At 35.8% G+C, this 21,102-nt stretch overlaps 1 protein-coding gene across 1 annotated transcript in view; it reads right to left on the reverse strand.

Annotated features, from left to right (window-relative positions):
• Positions 1 to 21,102, reverse strand: part of LOC102683321 (sodium- and chloride-dependent GABA transporter 2-like) — a 36,812-nt gene that overhangs the window by 15,389 nt on the left and 321 nt on the right. Inside the window, exons 2-8 of the mRNA XM_015353242.2 lie at positions 19,345 to 19,550; positions 13,715 to 13,849; positions 13,078 to 13,218; positions 10,340 to 10,415; positions 9,065 to 9,112; positions 2,135 to 2,267; positions 247 to 381 (exon numbers count right to left, since the gene is read on the reverse strand). Of these exons, the coding sequence (XP_015208728.1) occupies positions 247 to 381; positions 2,135 to 2,267; positions 9,065 to 9,112; positions 10,340 to 10,415; positions 13,078 to 13,218; positions 13,715 to 13,849; positions 19,345 to 19,534 (858 nt within the window). The 5' untranslated portion in view covers positions 19,535 to 19,550. The remainder of the gene's footprint in view (positions 1 to 246; positions 382 to 2,134; positions 2,268 to 9,064; positions 9,113 to 10,339; positions 10,416 to 13,077; positions 13,219 to 13,714; positions 13,850 to 19,344; positions 19,551 to 21,102) is intronic.

Consider the following 21,102-nt stretch of genomic DNA (forward strand, 5'->3'; position numbering starts at 1 on the left):
TATTTCCACATGCTGTGTTCCATGTGTTAGTCAAGCAGTGTGAGTGAAATCTTGAACGGTGCTCAATACATACAGGATTAGTGCTTGCCACATAAAAAAAAACTGAACAAGGCACAAACTGTGCACAAGAGCACACAATTCAGTTCATCTTAAAACTATCAAGTGAAGTGTTTTAGTAAGATTGTAATTATGTTTGAAGCTCTGTAACATACTACCTTAAGAAAATGATTCAAAAAAAAATCTTACATTGGGATCTGTAAGCTTGGATATATCTGGGTAGAGATAGAACTTCACTCCTTCCAAAGATCCAGGCAATGTTATGCCCCGTATGAACAGAATGAACAGCATGAGGTAGGGGAAGGTTGCAGTGAAGTAGACCACCTGAAAGGCACAAAGAGTTGTCATGTTATTGAAATGTAACATAGAAATCACATTACATGGATGGAAACTATTTCTCAATTGTATTTATAGTCAGATTTGCAATTGGTTTTTAAAGACATCCTTGTTGACTGGTTTATTTAATTTACATGTAATATAATTTCTACGTTTTCTACCATACTTCAGTACAGTATTGTCTCAGTGAACTGAGCTCTCGATGGTACTCACTATGAAATAATCTCTATAAAATGAAAAACAATTAAATCAGCTTAATGGGCTGCTGAAAGTTAGTCAACCAACTAGGAGTATAAAAAAATAACTTGCAATATTTGTACATTACTTCAATAGAAATTACAGTATATTTACACAGGTTTTGAGATAGCATGTAAAATCAAGCTGTAAAAAGCTACCAAGACATGTTATTGAAGCAAGTACCATAGCTTCCTTCAAGAAACTGCTGCATGAGTTCTGTGGATCTCACTTAGTCACAAACTACAGTACCAAAAGGACTAAATGGGTCAAATGGCTTCTTCTAGACTATGAAGAAAGATGTGAAGACGGGGGTTTGAATTTAATCCTCTCTGTATGAGGTTTAGACTTCTAAGTCACAAGCTGGGGCAGGAAAGGGGGTTAACTGATAAGGATTGCAGATGCAAGCTAGGAACCCCCCTGGGTGTAATCTTAAACTGACCATTTGGCCAGGACATCGTAAACTGGCCAAATACCATGAACCCCCCTCTTTACCATCAGACCGAGTGACGTCAGAAACGGAGAAGAAGACACTATATAACCCAAAAGTTTGTACCAGTACGGGGAACAATACTTCGGTTTTGTTGTTTCTTATGGGAAACAAGACTTCGGCTTTATTGTTCCTTGCATGCAATAAACTCATCTGTTTTACTTCATTTCGGGATCAAGAACCTTATTCCTTCTGTTACAACAACTATAATCATCATGTAACAATGGGACTGATAGGACTGTCAAAGGCTGAAAGGCTGAAAGAAGAATAAAAGATATTTGGAAAAATAATAAAAGGTAATAATAATCTTTTGTGTTTTATTTTTGTTTTGCCTTTTTGTGCTAATTTATTATTTTGGGCTCTTGGAAACCCTCCTATAAAACCATAGTAAGGAAACCCTAGATGTTAACAAAGTGTCTCAAAACTGTTTGCACTGCAAATTGCAGCAACGTACACCACAAATGAATATGCTCTGAGTCCAGTGAGATTCAATGTGAGAAAGTAGCAATTAGAAAAATAGATTTAGTTTGCTCACTGAACTACTGCATACAAGTTTTAGGAGATGTGGGCAAAACTGGATGACGTTGTATGGTCCAGTTGAACGACTCTGAGAAAGGACAATGGCATGGCACTAGCCCATTCTGTGATGGTTGCATTTTACGTGAAATAAAACTAATCTAATTATTACAAATAATGCTAAATGCAGAATGTAAATGCACAGCTGTAAGTAAACAGATGCACCACGGTCATGCTGTTAGAACAGATGTACTGTACTATATTGGAGTCTTCAATTTTTTTTATACATTACTGAACTGGGGTTGAAAGTTACAGTTGCTAGGGGTCCAGTGAAAAGTCTCAGAGGAACATAAGTGGTCCCCAAGCTGAAAGCCTATGTTCTCAACAGCCTACTGTATGTTTTTCATGTTTTTGCTATTCGCAAACATTGCTGATTATCCAAACCTTTTTATTTCATTTCTGCGCAGTATTTGTAAACAAAGTACAGTAAAAGGCCCCCACCTTGCCAGTCGATTTTACTCCTTTCCAGATGCAGAAGTAGCACACAATCCAGGCCAGCAGAAGGCAGAATGCCAGGTCCACTCGCAGACTGCCGATGTGATCCAGTCCTTCTGACATCCCTAAAACTCTCCTCCTGCAAAATCAAAGCCATGCTGTTGAAGATAATTCCCTGACGATTTTCAAAAAACAGCTGGAAGAGTAACTACAGTTCATTAACATTAGTTTAGTTACAGTAAAATGTAAAAAACGAGCAACATACAATAGCTTAGCAGCCTCATCACTTTTGGCAACATTTTTTCCAAATATTTTGTTTTATACTCTTGGAATTGACAATTGCATTTCTCCAAACTTCCTACCGTTCGTCTTTTTACATGCCACTGTCCTGGATGGCTGATGCCAATTGGAGGAAAGGAATGAAGGTCATGGAAGGTCACAGGGCTTCCTATCTCTGGAATCCAAGAAACCTTGGCCAATTAATTCTGCTCCTATACTCCGTGGTACTGAAATAATTGTGCTCCAGTGCTTGAGGAATCCCAGGTTCAAAACTTGCCTGAAGCACGGAGTTCAACCTGCACTCAGGCAAGTGTCTTTACTGGTGGAGACAAGACCTTGGTTTTGCAATATTTCACAATTGGTTTTAATCAGTTTCAAGACTTGCCTGCTATTGTATGATGGATTTACTTACTTAGCATTAACATCAAATGGTGCTGTTTATTTAACAAATTCATGCTGCTAGGTATGCAGAATGTTGAACAGCAGATGGCTTGAACAGCACAATATGCATCACAACACCCATTACAGCCTCCACATACATTGTATTTCACATTGTATTTCAGGTCTGTCGTTTACATACCCACATACCCATAAATGGCTTCTGAGTATGCATATTATTTTCTATATTATTTTATATATACTGTATGGTAAGCCTGTATAATGATCCACTGCTTCCAGGACAATGCTTGTCCTTCATACTGCCAAGTTCTATGTTTTTTTCTGGTTTGAATGATACTGCTGATTACTGAAGCACATCATCTCATTCTCCAGGTAGCTTATCTCACAGATAGAGCACCTTAAATCTTGCCAATGCAAACCAGATGATCATCATTATTTAGTTGGTGTGTTTTTGCAATAATTAAAATCATGTCAGTGGAAGTAGTTATTTTATATTGAATGATATTTTATTAAATCAATGAACTCACGCAGGTCATATGATCACATGATTTTCATTAATTTTCAGAAGTGTCTAATGTGTGAAGAATTGTGGCTTTTCAAGATCTTTTCAAAATCTAAATTCAAGTGCACACGTAGCACACAATTCTGGCATGTATATACCTATAGTATAATCAACTTAAGGAATGACTAAAAAGATCTGTATACTCACGTGTACTCAGTTACTCTCAGATAAAGAATAAAGCACAATCACTAAAAATGCATCAGAAAACGTCTAGTCATAAAAACTAATAACCACTTGGGTAACCTAAAGACCAAAATAATGAGCTTCAGAACTTGTACGGTGAGCTACAGAACACTATTTCAATTTTGTGTGATTGCCATGGTATTTAGAAACCAGATGCTTCATTTCCCTAGTTTAGCTTGGTTTTAAACTGGGAGAAATATATCAGAACAGTCACATATGGCATCCTTGGATTCAGTCACAGTGACTGTGTCTAATTTTGTCTACATCCGTTACCAAAAACATTTAAGCAGTCCAGAGGATATTTATATTTTCTTTTTGGGAGGAAGGAGGGTTATGTTCACGGTAATCTTGTATGAAGCTTATACAATGTTTTATGTAAGACCTTTATGGAGAAAACATTGGCTTAGTCAAAGTAAGCACTGCAGCATTATATTTTAAGGCTTAGAAATTCTTACATACTGTATATCTTTTGTAGTTGCAGATTGTCCTGGAAACCCACAGCATATTGAAATGGCTTTAAAGGTCAGGACAGCAACATCCCTAACATTGATCCTCAAGCCTTCTTGGCAACCAATGAAAGAATGGTGCATGTAAAATATGAAGGGGGAGGCAAATGCAAGATTCCCTCTAATAGTAAAGTTTTGACCTAAATGATCAATAACCCTGGTACAGATTAGCGCTTTTGATTAAATTATTTTTGAATGATGCTGACATGCAACTCTCTGTTAAGCATTAAGTCCTGACTTTCTACAAACCAGGATATAAAAGACTGGGCTCATCTTTGATACCTCCATTAATGAAATCCCCAGCTTCACTGCCTCCTCCACTCTACCATCCCAAGAAAGACATCTTGACAATCACAAACCATGATCAGTTGATGCACAAGTTGATGAAAAACAATGGAAAGTCGGCCTAAGACTTTCTCTGCAACAAGAGGTTTTGCACTAGCTATGTTGATTGTAAATTTGCCTGATCAACAAAATTAATTCAATTGAATTTTTGAATATGTATATTCAACACAGCAGCTAAAACATGGGTGATGGGACCGAGTTTCGTCCCACCTACGTTTCTTCAGCAGAAAGACCCAAGTTAGATCTTGTGCCCAAACTCTAGGAAATCTGAGCATAGTTTCACACTAGTAAGGAACTCATTCCTTTTCCTTTTTCCTGAGCCACACTTTGACTTCCACATCAATTGGTCTCTTGTTTAGAACAATTATTATATTCAACGAGGTAGCTGCATCAGAATGCATAGGTTGCAAAGGAACAAGTAAAGGTTTACTGTATTCCATGCTGAAAAGTGAAAATGGAAAAAAGTTTCGGCTGTGAAGTCTTCTTCAGGTGTGTCACCCGAAGTGTAGTAATTTGGGAAGGATAAAAGGAGTAAAGTTTCCTTCTTCTCTTGTGTTTCCTTCTTCTCTTTTCAGCATGGAATAAACCTTAACTTGTTCCAATTGGTATATTGTTCTGCACTACTGCACCACACTCACTGGTACCTTTTATTCATCACTAAAGTGGCCTTGGCCAGACTGCATGCAAGTCCACTTCAGGGGACTTAGTCAAGACACCAAATGCAATTTCAATGTCTTTTCATGAAGACATTCATGTTGGTGGTGGTAGGGAGGTGGGGTGGTAGGGTGGTGGAATGGAGGGGAGTCCTCATTACCTCAAAAATGTTTCTCTCTTAATAACCAGGGAAATTGTCAAAGGCATTTGAATGTATTTCTGCCAGAAATGGTACAGTACATCAAAATGGCACCGGTAACATTTAACCATATTCTAAAACATACATGAATAAAGTTTGATTCTCAGTTCTTATTTTGTGGTGTTATACTGTTTATTTGATTATATCTTTTAATGAAGCAAGAGTATGCGTACAGTCCTTGTTATACTGTAACTAACTTTTTAGTATTAGAATATTCAGTCCTGTTAAATTCTGTCCTCTAACCTCCAAATGTATTCATACTGTACCATCGATGAACTGTAACCAAAAGTTGATTTTAGAAAGAGTAAGTACATTAAGTGATACAGTAAGTGAAGACAAAATATTCAATTTTGTCTTCAATCACTTACTGTATCGATAAAAATGTGTTCAGAAAAGTGAATCTGAAAACCTAACCCAGACCCATGGATAACAACTGGGAACCCTCTAAAAACTCTGCGATCTTCAGGTTACAGGACCTTTGAGATTAATAAAGGTAGTCTTTGAAGCTGGCCTTATGAATCAGGGTTTGTGGCAGAGTGCCACAATACATCAAAAAAGGTAAATGAATTTTCCTAGTAGCAATTACACAGGAAAGAATAGCACCCTTTCTCTAAAAAAAATAGAAATGGAATTTTGCTTGAGAAGTGTTTTCCAGCCTGTTGTCCTGTTATTCTTATTAGAATGTACAAGACGGATATTCAAGTTCATCATGGTATTTTATCCCACAGTCTCATTCCTTCTGCTAAGAAGCTTGAACTTTGTTTTTCCACACGATAAGCAGCTGAGAAAATCCTCCAAATATACTTCCAAGTGTTTAGGGAACATAAAATCAGCATTCTTGATTGTCCACCATCTCCAGGCCTCAATTCAATAAAAAAAATGTGGTTTGAACTGAAGAAATTAGTTCAAGGTACAAGCTGTATAACCTGAAATGGATGGAGAAATTCTTCCCGCATAGCAGAATATAAACAATAATTCCTATTCACAGTCTTCATTAATCACCATTTCTATGATACCAAAGCCAAAAGAGGATGAATGAAATACTCTTCGCTATTCTATTATATTATTATATTTTGATATACAGTATACCATATACAGGTATAGCTCATTTTACATGTAAAATATAACAAATGTAATTATTTTGGCCCCTTTTTTTATACAATGTCCAATACAGATCCATAAGGACCAGCTTTCAGTTACATTTTCTCAAGAGCATGAAAAAATTTGAGCCCATCTCTATAATATAATTTAATATGCTATTAGTGTTTTGTGATAGAGCATATATTTGGTAAATTTGTTATGTAACTCTTTATGTAATACCTTATGTAATGTAAATCAATTCAATGTAAGAACGCCAGACAATAAAAGGGAAATGGCTGATGTTTTAGAGAAAAAAAATGGTTGATGTACTAAATCAGTGTTTCACTCAGGTTTTCACTAAGGAAGAAGTCAGCAACATGTCCCAGGCAGCAGAAGGTCAAATTTCCATAACTAGCAGCAATTTCAACCTGTAACTCACAACGACAACCCACTGAAGCTAAGCAGGTGTGAGCCTGGCCAGTACCTGGGAAAAAGTAATGTTGCTGCTGCAAGATGTATTAGAGGGGCCAGCAGGGGGCGCTCACCCTGCAGTCTGTGTGGTTCCTAATACCCCAGTATAGTGACTTTGGATGAGAGGTAAAACTGAGGTCCTGATTCTCTGTGGTCATTAAAAATCCCAGGGTGTTTCTCAAAAAGAGTAGAGGTGTTACCCCGTTGACCGGGCCACATTTCCCATTGGCCTTTACCGATTATGGTCTCCTAATTGGCTTCATCACTCTGTTCTCCTCCCAACTGAGGAGATGATGTGTGGTGAGCATACTGTACACACTATGGATCCCAGGTGTATGCTGCACATTGGTGGTGGTGGAGGGGAGTCCCCATTACCTGTAAAATGCTTTCAGTGTACGGTCCAGATAAGTGCTACTGTATATACTGTAAGTGAAGGGAATTTATTATTATTATAAAATTTCTGTATTCAACAAGTTCAAGGTTTTTCATGCAAATGTAAAAACATACAGTAATATCCAAAATGGGAAATGTTGATCTAGAATAGGCTATTTATGAAAAATGTGTAGGTCTTTCCTTAACTTAGCACATTCACTGTACATCTTCTAGAGAAGCAATTAAAAAGACACTTTAAGGATATATTGTATAGTTAGAAGCTAGAATTTAAATCATTGAATGTTACTAGTAAGGCCTCATTTATTGTGATTTACCATTAGCATTACCACTACCATTTTGAGCATATAGTAATACTATATGTATTCAAATTAACTATGTACAGTGTATACCTAAAGGCAAACAGTGAGAAAACAGGAAATTTATCATTGAGATTCCAATAGCATTTAATATGTGTATACAGTATTTCCCCTTTAAATTAGGGTCTTAACCAGTCACATCTTTCCAGAGGCATTAGTTACAGTATGTTGGCTGCAGAGTTCAGTAAAAAAAACTGCAGATTTCCCTGCAGATTTACAGTATGTATCCTCCCAATGATAACAAATATTATATAATAGAAAGGTTTATGGACTGGATGATGCATTGCTGATAAAAATAAAAATTTCCTATTGTAACCTAATTAATAGTTTTTTGTGCTGGCCAGGGTTAGACATAAACACTTATGTGGATTTTTAAACATAATCATGCTAAGTTCTTCAAACACTTTAGTTTTCATATGTTCTTGATCAAATGGATTGATTTCTGGAGACTGAGATGGGTTATTGAGAACATTTATTTTGGGTGCAGTTCACATAACATTTCTTTTTAACTTGGACATATGCTTTGGATCACTTTCATACTGCAATGTCTATTTTCTACCATGCTTGAGCTTTTTGGAACAGGGAAACAAACAAGTTCTTTGGTCTAAATGTGCAGGTACTGTCACGCCCTCAGCAGCCAGAGGGCGCTCCTTCTCTGTCCTGTCCCTAGTTTCTGGTCTGCTGTCCTTCCTGTCCCTCTCTTTCCCTTGGGCTATATATTTCCGGGTCTTGCACCCTGTCCTCGCTCAGCATTGACGTCCGGATGTCCTGAGACCCGCCTAGCACCAGGTCGCCCCACGTCCGCTACCTGAGGGCATAGGTTTCTATACGGCATTCCTGAACTCCTTGCACTAATGAGCCCGGGCCTTTTTCCCGTCTCGCCGCTATGCATATGGGTCTTTTTCCGCTCTCCTGCTCCCCACGGTTAGTCCCTTTGGACGTCCGTGACAGGTACATGCTAGTGTTCATTATACCCCGCTGTTTTAACAAAGGATTTAGGACCCACCAATATATAACATCCTTAAAACACAACAGACCCCTCCACCATAATTTACAGTGGGCATGAGTGTTTCTCAACATGAAATTTATGTTCTAGAGCTCAAATATAACACTGAGGAGCATGCCCATAAATCCTCATTTTAATGTTTTCTGAATTTAAGACTTGGTTTCAATTGTCCTTCAGACCTAGACTGGCAAATTCAGGTCATATTATTATTTTTTTTGTTTTGTATGAATATATCTGAAGGATGCTGTATAATACAAACTATACTTTGTAAGTACCATATTACAATTTTTATGTTATTGTTTATCTTGTAAAATAACATTCTGATGGAAAAGATTAACTTTTCATTTGTATATAGTGCCATGCTAAAGTATTCACCCCCTTCTAACAACTCCCATTTGGTGAATTACAAATGATGTGCAATATAAGGCATTTTTTTAACTGAATATTTTAATCAATACATGAATGCAAAATCTGAATAATATTATGTGCGACATTATACTTACTCCCAAAATTCACCTTCTGGAGAATTTTTTCCCAACACAACAGGAAATCTGTAAAAAGAAAATAAACTATTTTTTTTTTTTGACAGGGCACAAACTGTTAGTTAAAAGCCCAGTTCATTTAAGGAGATACATTCACATATAATCATTTTACAATAAATCTATGGTGGTTTTATAACTGCTGTTTTTAATAAATTAAGAATAGAATAGTTAAAATTAATACATTAATCACAATGTTTTAGGTTTTCCAATGTAATTTTGGTCATTTTGTAAGTATACATTTTATACAGTTTATACAAACTATATACTGTAGTTAGCAAATTCATAGAGAACAAAATATACATATTGTATATACAAATCCTCTTTAAAAGGTTTGGTTGTGCTGTTTTTTCAGTCTATTGGATGTCTTGTCAATTTGATAATTCAATTTGAAACACAAACAATACTGCTTTTTATTACTTTAAAAGAAGGGTAAAACAAACTATGAAAATGAGATATACTGTATTTACATGAACTTACTCAAACTGTGGCAAATGCAAACACAATTGCATGATGCACTCATTTTTGAAGTATTGAAGACTGCTTAAAACGTCTCTAGGAAAACAACTTATCTGTGCATGCTGTATATAGTTATGTACTGTAATCCGTCATGATACAAGAAGCCACAAGCCAAGAAGTGTTTGTTATTCTAGATGTAGTAATTCATACCTATTTTTATTAATTTAACAAGCAGATACTCTCTCTTACAATCTGGCTCTCATGAAGCATTCTTGAGAAGCCAGGTTTATTCATTTATCACATCTTCTCAAATTAATAATCAAGAGTATTATTTTTTCCTCCCTATGGTTTATTTATTGGCTTTAAGCATGTTACTCAAAAAAAATAGTAGGGACTGTTTTCTATTACTGTTTTCATAATTAGGTACTGTTCTATACTGTATTAAAGTGATTTTTGGGTGCATGAGGGAACAGATTTGAATTTTGGAACCAGAGATTAAAACACAAAATGTAATGGGAATTAATTTTTCATTATACAAGTTTTCACTGTGTGAGAAGGAATATTTTACGGTCATATAACAAGGGATTACGGCAGTCTTTCTACAGTAAAATCACTGGCATTTTGTAATTGTTGCTGTAAATGTAATTTACAAAATTAAATAACAGCAAGTTTGTTTAACTTATAAAAAACTCAAATGCTCTAGCCAATAAAAATAAATTGAAAATTCATATCAACATAGCCAAATCTAATCATTAAAATTCACCCAGGTTTTAAGCTTACTCCCGGTTGTCTGCATCAGAAGAGTTCAAATTGAAGAATGTGCTGTTTGTCTTGTTCCATGACGTCAAACAGGTGTCTGTGGGGCATTGAGTAAGACAGACAGGTCTTAACAACAGGTGTTAACAATGATGCTTCATAAACTAAATCTAACTTACAGCATTAACATATCAAGTACATTAATAAAATTATCACTGGTTTATAAACTTTATGTGTTTGTCAAACATTCTTCCATCAAGAATCTGTTAAGATACTATAAAGCATTACTTTTATTTATTTTTTTAAGAATTAAAAAAATCGTTTGCCCAGCCTAATCTTAAAGACCTCTACTTGTGAAACTTTTCACAGCCTGTACATATAATTATATACACAATACTGCTGACAACAGGAAAATTCCTATTCTTTACTCAGCAGCTTATTAAAAACAGCACCCACGGTGTTCAAGACGATTTTTTTTACACAGAAGACTGACACAGGTTTGCGTTGTGAATCTGTTTTTCTAAGAAAACATGTGTCAGTCTGTCCGTGGGGGGAAGGTGGACTGTCTTTCATTGGAAGACTTGACCTATTCTACATTGAAAATGAAAAAGCTGAGGAAGTACTTGTTTACAAACAATGTAGACACAGAGACTCAGACTTTGTGGAGTGAAATTCGGCACAGCCAGCACTTTCGAGAGAGAGAGTGAGCAGAGCAGAGCAGACACAGGGGTGCAAAAACTGGGCGATCTACCCAGACTGTATGGTCATTTCAAAGTGGGTCAGCTGCACTGGTCAGCGGCTTCACTACCATTCCTGTCCAGCTCCTGGCTGCGTACCCCAGCCGGGCGCTCTTCGGCCGCAGCGCCAGGTGAATGTGCAACATTAACGTAGGGCTTGCGCGTTTGCGCCCTACACCCTGCAGTACCGCTGTGTACATACAGTACGAACATGTTGTGATATTAAGAAATATAAAAAATGTCAATATACTGTAGTGTCCATAATATTAGCTATTTTAGTTTTTCAAAGAAATGTTTTTTTGTTAAAAGAAAACTCACAGCGATTGCTGGATTTGAACACCCAACCTCACGCTTATAAGTCAGTCACTTAAGCTATCGCGTGAATATAATTATATCGTTATTAATTTCTTTAGATACGCGATTCCATATTACAGTATATTCTCTATTAATCAAATTCTAAAAGTATGCTTTTGTTTACTCCGATAACAAGCATATTCGCAGAAAAGGTTAGAATAATCACCTTTCGCAATGTATATAAACGTACAATAATATGGTCAGAAAGAGCACGAAAAAACGTTTCTGAAATAACCACATGTAAGACTTTGATGCTTAATATGTTTAGGGAGAAATGGAATACTGGTGTGTATTTTTTCTTAAAACTACCAAGACCAGCCATATACAGTACAGTTTACATACAGTAATATAATATGTTCTTAAATTAATATCTTTTATGAGCATGTGAAAGGCATACTTTGTTTGATTGGAAACGAATGCATGATCAGATCAACGAAATGCTGTTTTTGTCAATGAAAAAATAAAGTATTTTAATTTACAAAGACAGTTACAAAGAATGTGGACCAGGGTAATACTTTGAGTTTATAGCTTGTCCAAGGTCATTCATTAATACTATTAATACTATTAGTAATATCTTTGGTAAAGACTTTGATGCATAAACTATTTCTGCATAATTAAAATATTTATGATAAAGATGGCAGGTTGTGTATTTTTGGCCAACTAGCAACTAGCAAAAAATTGGTTTTATCAAATATACCAACTTTTTAATGTATAATGATTAACATGCTGTAATAGACAGTTTAAATTTAAAAGTCCAAAGAGTATACATTTTAAATTCTTAAATGAATAAAGATTGTCCCTCAGCAGTGATCAGGATTCAAAACCGGGTGTTTTCTGTTGACAGCTCCAATTCTGTACATGAGAAGTTAAGCTTGATTAGCTCTACCTGGCGGTTTTACAAGGTGATTCCGGATACTATGAACATAATCTAACTTGCATACAGTACACCGCGTGTAATTTCGACACGCCCACCGCATTGTACCGCATACCCTGCTCGTTTTGAATGGCTGCATCTGTATGTGTGCAAAGAGCTACGGATGCAGAAGTGTGTAAAAGAGAGAGGGGTGTTTTGGAGGAGGAACACTTCAGAAATTTCAGTAACCCTGAGCTATCCCTTAAAGGCTTTTATGATAGGTAGATGCATCACAGAATGCAACAAGAAATTAGATTATTTTGCTGTTGGGTGGCACAACCTTGTGTATCAATCACTGAGTCAGGGAATCCAGAGACCTTAGAAGGGGTTAACACTCAGGTGGAGTTAGATGAAGAACTAAAGGGTCTTCACTGGTTGAATATCTGTTGCCTCTAGTCCCAGTCTCAGTGATAATTTAACTTAAGGAATCTTCCCCTTGAGAAACATCTGAAGTTCTTTCAAGGTGAAGAGATTACTTGAGTTTTTATTTGTTGTTTTCATAGAGTGTCTGTGGAATGGGGGTTGTAATAGCAAATCATTTTTATATACAGTATGTTTTGGGGAAAAATAGCTGTCCAGTAATTTGTTTTAATAAGTATTAATTGAATCAATAATATAATAATATCATTATTAATAAAAGTTACTTTTTGAGACAAGTCCATGGTAACATTTTCAGCTTCCCTTGGTTAGCCAGCTGTCATCTGTTTCAAAATCTGCCACCTCTAAATCTAAAACACATTTTCTTATGTTCCACATACCTGTGTTCCAGGGATTACTGCAGGTTGCCCAAGGGAGTGGGTTTTTAAATGAATTGTAGAGATAGAAAATAGCCCACGCCAGAACCACTATGTAGTAGATATTTAGATACATAACAATCACTTGGGATGCATAGCCAATTCCTGCAAAATGACAGAGAAAAAGCTTTCATACTCAAATAGATAGAACTGAATTTCCAGTTACTAACAAGTTCTTTTGGCAGGAAGCACTGCCTGGGTTTATAGAGAAAACATTAAAGGTCATCCACCAATCAAAGTATAAATGAAAATGTGGTATTATTAAAGCAAATTTGATTATTTTTATATTTTCCAAAATTAATTCCTATGCTCCAAGAAGTTTTCCTAAATTAATGTTTTCCCCAGATGAATGGGATATGATACATTCCTGGGAATTTATATGGTGAACTCACTTTAATTCAAACTTCATTTAAGAATCTCAGAATTTTTAACTTGATGAGACATCTCCAGCTTATACCATATACTGCAGCAAAAAATTCTGCTTTTACATACAGTATTGATATCTTACATTTCACACTGCCAATTAGATATACTGTATAGACTCCATAGATAAGATTAAGTACATCTGACCTAAGGTACTGTATCTGAATCATTATTGTACCTTCAAATAGCGGGCATATCTTCCTCCAGGCTGTAACCCCTCCCTCACTGGTGTACTGACCCAAGGCAGTCTCCAGAAAAAACACAGGGATCCCACAGAAGAAAAGGAACACCAAATATGGTATGAGAAACACACCTGAAAAACAACAACTCAGCTCCATCATATGGTCAACATGTTGGGAAACTTAATACAGAAGTGCACAACTGCATTCGTGAAGGGCCAGAAGGTTTCTGTTTTTGTTGTTTCTCACAGCCCTGCTAACCACTGCACCACTGTGCCTTCCACCTTAATTGCCTAATTGAACTCAATATTTGCTTTACTGGACAAGTTGAAGCTTTCTGTTTTTCTTAGGAAGACGGGAGATTTCAAGAGATGTATAAAACCTTCTGGATAAGCCCTCCTGAGGACCAGAGCTGGACACCCCTGGGCTAGACGGTAAATAAAAGAACCTGTAAAGTAGACAATGATAAAGATACAATGGGGAAATGCCAAACCATCAAAGTGTAGCTAGAGAAATTACATGATATGGGAGGAATCACATTTTTGTACACTGGCCAGCATTGTCATGTTAATATGTAAAGATGTAGGAAAGTCTTTCTCAATGCTGAGAATATAAGTACTGTACACCTATATGTATTCTTTTTAAAGTATTGATTCTCCTGTTTCAATAATTGATCAATTAAATAAAGAGTTAACCATCTCAGAATTATTAACTCTGTACCAACTACTTCCACATTTTCTTTCTAAATGTACTCAACATGAGGAAATAATCATGAAATATCAAGCTCTATGTAATCACTTCTTTTAGATGCCATGGTGAAATAAAAGAGCAAGCAATGTACTAAAGCACACAGGGAACAAAATCACATTTCATTGTGCACAATCCTGGTTACCACATTCTGGTCATCACGAAAATTACATTGCTGCCACGGAAAGACTTCAGAGAATAGCGACCACAATATGTCTGGGTCTAAAGAGGATTCTATGTCCAAAAAGATTACAGGAACAAAAGTCTTCTTAGTTTTGAAAAGAGGAGATTAGGTAGAGACTTCAAACAGGTACTTAAAAACTTGAAAGGTACCAACAAACCAAATCAAATGGATTACTTTATGCTTTGAAATGAGGGCCCAAGTTAACCTGAGTAAACCTGAGTTTACCTCAAAAGCCATCTAGGCATCTGTTAAAAAGCTCTCTGTGATCTTTCTCTGTGATCCTGCATGAAAACAAAACTGACCATGATTCTAAGATCAATTAACTATAGGCTTCCAAACCAAACCATTTAATAAGTTGGAAAAAATGAACTCTAAAAATAATCAGTGAGCTGTGAAAGTTAACATCACAGTAGTAATGTTTCCGGTCAATTCTTGATTTTTAAACATCACTGGGTATTTACTGGGAATTACAAGATGCCAGACAGTACAATTAAGCAAGTTTATCAACATGAATATAATTATATTGTTATTAATTTCTTTAGATACACGATTCCATATTATATTCCCTTTTAATCAAATTCTAAAAGTATGCTTGTTGACTCCGGTATCACTTTAGTTAAAGACTTCGATGCTTAAAATGTTTAGGGAGTAATGGAATACTGGAGTGTATGTTTTCTTTAAAGTACCGAGACCAGCCATATACTGTATGTTTAAGTTCCAAAATTAATATTGTTAATGGCCTTCGCACGCGTTGCAGTATGCTCCTATTCTTTTTATGCTCAGGCACTAAGATTTCCTTTCAGTGGTAAAATTCCATATAAATATTCAATACTTAAACGGGCACAGTTAAGACATTAAATATACATATACATACTGTATACAGTACAGTTTGCATACGGTAATATGTTTATGTTCCTAAATCAATCTCTTTTATGAGCATGTGAAAGGCATGGTGAATCGATTTTCAAAAATTACTGTACTTTGCATGATTGGAAACAAATGTGTGATTGTGAAATGCTGTGGTGTTACTTAAGAATGTGGACCAAGGCAATACTTTGAGTTTACACTTACAGCTTGTCCAAGGTCATTCATTATTAATACTATTAGTTATATCTTCGTTAAAGACTTTGATGGCGACAGCTCAAACATGAGAGGTTGAGCTTTATTAGCTCCACCTTGCGGAAATTCCGGATACTATTATTTTGCTTGCGGTATTATAGGAGAATTTATGGTAACTAGCGGTATTTACCGGTAACTCGCGGTAGACTGCGTACAGCGCAATGGAAAATAATGCGGTATAGCCCGCGCATTTTGAATGGCTGCATCTGTACAAGGTCAGGGCAAGTACAATACAGAAAAAACAAGTTTAGATAGACTACTGCATCAGTGCTTTTGGTATAATACTGTACATATACTGTATAAAGCATTAATAACCTGATTTCCAAAGGAGAGAGGTAAAAAGGTTGTGAAGTACTTGTGCATCAAGGGATACATGGCAAAATATATTTGCCAAAAGTATTCAACTCAGGTGTGTCGTGACATTCATTTTATAAACTACACTCATATTACAGCTTGTGAAGTAATATGCGATAAGCAATTTATTTTCAATAGGCAAAAGTGCAAATAATGACCTGTATCATGTTGTCACCTATAACTACTAATGGGTACTCAGCTATAATCAGCTATGGAGGATTTGCAGATGAGCAACACTGCCATATAGCTGCAGGGTTCTGAGTTTGAATACAACTTGGCATATCTTCCTGTATTATGGATTTTTATAGGGGACTGGCTTCCTCCTACCTCACAAGATTGTGTGATTGTTCCTTTTTTAGAACCAGATGAGATCAATGGATCATATGACAGATATTAGATCTGATATTAGACGTGCATTGCTGTTTGACATTTTTATTATGATTTTTGTCATAGAATTATTCCATTGGCACAACTTTCATTATGCTTAAAATTACAGACTTTCAATATTTTTTTTTCTTTAAATCAATCAAATAGCACTACTTCTGTGGAATAGCAGTTCAGGGGTTGACATTTTGCTACATAGCCAATACTGTAATCTTCAGAACATGGAGAAGAATGGGCACCTATTCTTGAATAGCTTTCTCTACTTCACTTTGTTGCTTTTTTTTGTTTTCCGTCATGATATTGAACTTTTTTTTCCATGGAAATGTAAGAGGCTTTCTCTTTGTTAACAATTTCCATTCTGATATCCGGAAGATTTTGCTCTTTCCCATCTTGTGCTCTTAAAATCCTGTTAATGCCCTTACCTCTTCTCCACACCCTTTTTTGACTGCATTTCAGCAACACAAAAGACACCTTGCAAATCCAGATTTTTTTTTAAAGCACTGACAGTTAAACATAGCTCAGGATATTGGTGGGGCAGGTGTTAACTGTCTATGGCAACTCCCTTTCATTCCCTCGGGACAGACATGATGTCTAAAAACATGCATATTTATACTAAATCCAAGAATACATTGCTAGTAAAATATTATTATTTTCCTATTTTGATATGCTATACAAACTGCAAGTATTCTACTGTGCCCTATACTGTAATTGTAGAATTAAAGAATCATTATTACTATTGTTTAAAAAGCTATTAAATATCACAATTTTGCTCACATCTACCAATTCTTCTATTCAAAATATTTTGTACTGTGAACTTTATGTACACTAAGCCTACAGTATGCTGCTTGCAACTTCACATGAGGCCTACGCTACGATACAGTATATCAACCTATTAAAAAACTGGTTGTTTGAAAAAAAATATTCCGTATTTAGACATTCAGCTAACTGAGAAGCCTTTCCTGTTGTACTGTATCTTGATCCAGATCTGCCCCAGTAGTTACCTGATTGATCAGGTATTGAGCAGATGGGGTTAGGGTTTTGATGGGTCTCCTCTTCACTTTAACATTTCTTTTCTTATTATGTTCTCAGATTTTATTTGTAGCCATGTCCCCAGATCCTCTGTAAAAATAACAACTTGGTTTTGTGTGCTGCCTCAATGTTTATTGTTCAAATGCCTCCACATTGTTGGAAAATACCTCTCTGACTTGTTAATGAACCTGAAACCACTTTATGCTTGAAATAAAATCAGTTGTAGACTGTAGTCACAAAGAACTTTCTAGTACAATAAATTAATTTGCCTTTGTTGAAAATCCATCCATTAATTTTCTAATCACTTTATACAGTAGAATACAGAGTCTTTGAGGAGCCAGAGCCTGTCCTGGCAAGAAATAAGCATAAGGTAGGATACACCCTGGATGGGACCAATTCATCACATTCACACAGATACAACCACATTTACACCAGGGGCCAATTGTCCCAGAAGTTGACCAGGACATCTCTGGATTGTGTAAGGAAATCAGAGCACCCATTAACATTAACATGGAAAGAACATACAGTACAAACTCCACACAGACCATACCCCAGGAATTGTACCCAGGCATGCTTCCCTTGTTGAAAAGGCTGCACAGTTTCTATTTTTTCCTTTAAATCAGGCCCAGGTGTAATTTAAAGAATATTTGCTGGGTAGGTGATAAATTGTATTTGATCATCTATAACTTTATTTCTATAGTGTTGGAAAACAATATACAGTGCAGTACATCAGGAACCATACTGTACATTCAGATGAAAATTCACAAAGATTTGCTGAAGGGATAAAATGTGTCATATTAAAAAAAATGAATGGTGACAGAACAAGCCACATGGTTCTAAATAAATATGCATGTATTATTAGTTTATGCATAACTAATATAATATGCATAACATGAGCTTCTAGAGGTGTCACTCATTATCATGAGACAACTTACCAGTAGTTATTATTGAAGGACACATTTTTTCCAGTGCTTCAATAATGGAGTCATGGTTGTATTTACACAGAACTAAAAATGCACATGTAAGTAATTGGAAGGAACACCACATTAGGGCTGCCAACTATTGATTTGAAATGTTAATCATTGATAAAAATGTAAAAGTATTACATTAAGAATACAAACTGGGCAATATGTTTTAGAAAAAATCAAATTTTGCGATGCTTAGAGATTAACAAACAGGGCTTTTTTGCCTCTTATACTGTACCTGTAAATAAAAAATACCTTTGTCAATTTATCCTTAGGCAATATTAAGCAATATTGTGACTCAACTTGAGCTCTATTGCATACACACAGATCACCTACGGTACATTTTGTGCAACCACAGACTAGGCAATGACAGGTCAAAATCATTACCACTGCAATTTTCTTTCTCAGAAAACCTTATCCAATTGCAAGTGCTGTAATATACTGGAAAGCTCAAAATTAAAAGATAGCTCTATTTAATTAATTTGTGATAATTTATGGCAAAACCAATAGAAAAATAATCAAGAAAGCTGGATATTCTGGAATACAGTAGCTTTGTAAGTATGAATTTCTGTGCTGTCAAACATCATTACAGTGTCAATCACCACAACTGCTCCTTTTTCATTTCTTGAGTAGGTGGAATGTTTAATGGTTCTTTCAATGAAGCTTTAGATATTATCCATTCATCCATGGCTGTCATCCTTCCTGACAATTGGGTATTATTGCTTTTTCAGTAACTATGATTTATTATGTACTGTTCTTATTCACTATTACAAATAATGTGCCCATTCAAGCCAGGAAAATCATTTTTCATGGTACTGTATGTTTATGACACAAGCCCTTTACTCACCTCCGCCGTTTCTATAGCACAGGTAAGGGAATCGCCATACATTGCCTAGGCCAATGATCTCCCCTGCCATGGAAAGCAAAAACTCCATTTTATTGGCCCATTTCCCTCTCTCCTTCAGGCTGTTTTCTTCCACCACACAGCTTTCTCTGTCTTGCCCATTTAGATGTTCCCTTTCGGCTGTTCCGTCCATGATGTCAGGCTAGGAGCTGAACAGAGAAAGTATTCTGTATTAGCACAAGGTTATCCACATCTCATGCATCTTGCATGCAGTCTCTCCAAATGAGCACAGTGTTTTTAATTATTATACTGCATGTATCTTTTTAGATTCAGGAGTTAGTTGTGTTACCTTGTACAGTATGTATTTTTTTTACTAATTTGTTTCACAAAGGATTTGCCTAAAGCACGTTTTGTAGTGCTCCATTACACATATCTGTGCACAATATATTTGTACATTTGACACATTACATTGATGTCAAAAGGGAGTATGACAAAAGTAAATAAATATGCACTCATACGTATGTATTGTTTCAATGATATACAGTGTAACGTACTGTAGTAGCTTCTACATTGAAATGTTAGTTTCTTTTTAATTTCTTTATATAACATTTGCAGTCATTTAGCAGTAGAAATTGTACCTTCCTGTGGAGGTTCCTTGTCTTAAATCTTTGTTTAGTGCTACAGCTCACTCATACCTTCCAAAAAATTGAAAGGTATCCAGGACAAAAAAATTCGAATTACTCATTTCCTGGGATTCCATTATACAAATTCCAGGACACAACAGGCTGCAATTCCACAGTCCAGGGCAACTGACCTGGTCTGTATAATGGACCAGGTCTTTACAATAAAGTATCCTTGCCTTGTATAAAGTTTAAAAAGGCAATTCAAAGCATTATCCCTACACATGCAGTACATAGGCTACTTTAGCTGGTCAGTTCTGTCCATGCCTGCACCAATCTGTTTAAGGCTAAATCTGAAATATGGATGTACGTTAACTAAACAGAACTATGTGAGGACTGATTACTGTATATATATATACTGTATACTGTATATGGTAGGTTTAAGCATTTTAAATCTACTATCTTTTGACAAGAGGAAAACTATGAGCAGAGACTGGTACAGTATGTGCATACAAAATGTTATACTGTAGAACAGAAGAGATGTAGAGATGTTTTGTAGCTGAAGTAAATATATTTAAAATACATGAATCGCACAATACAATTTCCTAATGTTGCTCAATATCAGGAGACATAAACTTCACTGGTATAACAGAGAAATCACTTAATCCCCCTAGCATGTCAAAACATTAAAAACAACATTTTTTAGAAAAACAACAATTATCCTATCTGTGAAAAACTAGACTAGGTTAATGTACTGTATAAACCGTTCCTTAGCACCTTAAGAGGTTCCAGAGCTCTTCATATTTCTATTCCGGTGGTCATCATTTATATATGTAAAATCCGGAGACCATAGTTACAGTATGTTTTCAAAGACTTTCAGAGAAACTGTAAACCATGTTCTAGTAGTAAATAACGCAGAAGAGTAAATGTACTGTAAATAATCTAAGCATGCGAGTTTCCAAATACCAAGTCACTTATTTTCCCTTCAAAATGCTTTATATTGTATCCATTATTCTTGCGCATTCTTAAAACAAAGATGTTTTCTAATCCACACATTTAAAAAGTAAAATAAACATATTTAATTTTAATTTGCGATTAGTATACAGTAGATTAGTATAGCCTACGTTTAGTCTTTAAATAA

Source organism: Lepisosteus oculatus, chromosome 7, assembly GCF_040954835.1.
Source record: "Lepisosteus oculatus isolate fLepOcu1 chromosome 7, fLepOcu1.hap2, whole genome shotgun sequence".
In the NCBI taxonomy this organism is placed as follows: Eukaryota; Metazoa; Chordata; class Actinopteri; order Semionotiformes; family Lepisosteidae; genus Lepisosteus; species Lepisosteus oculatus.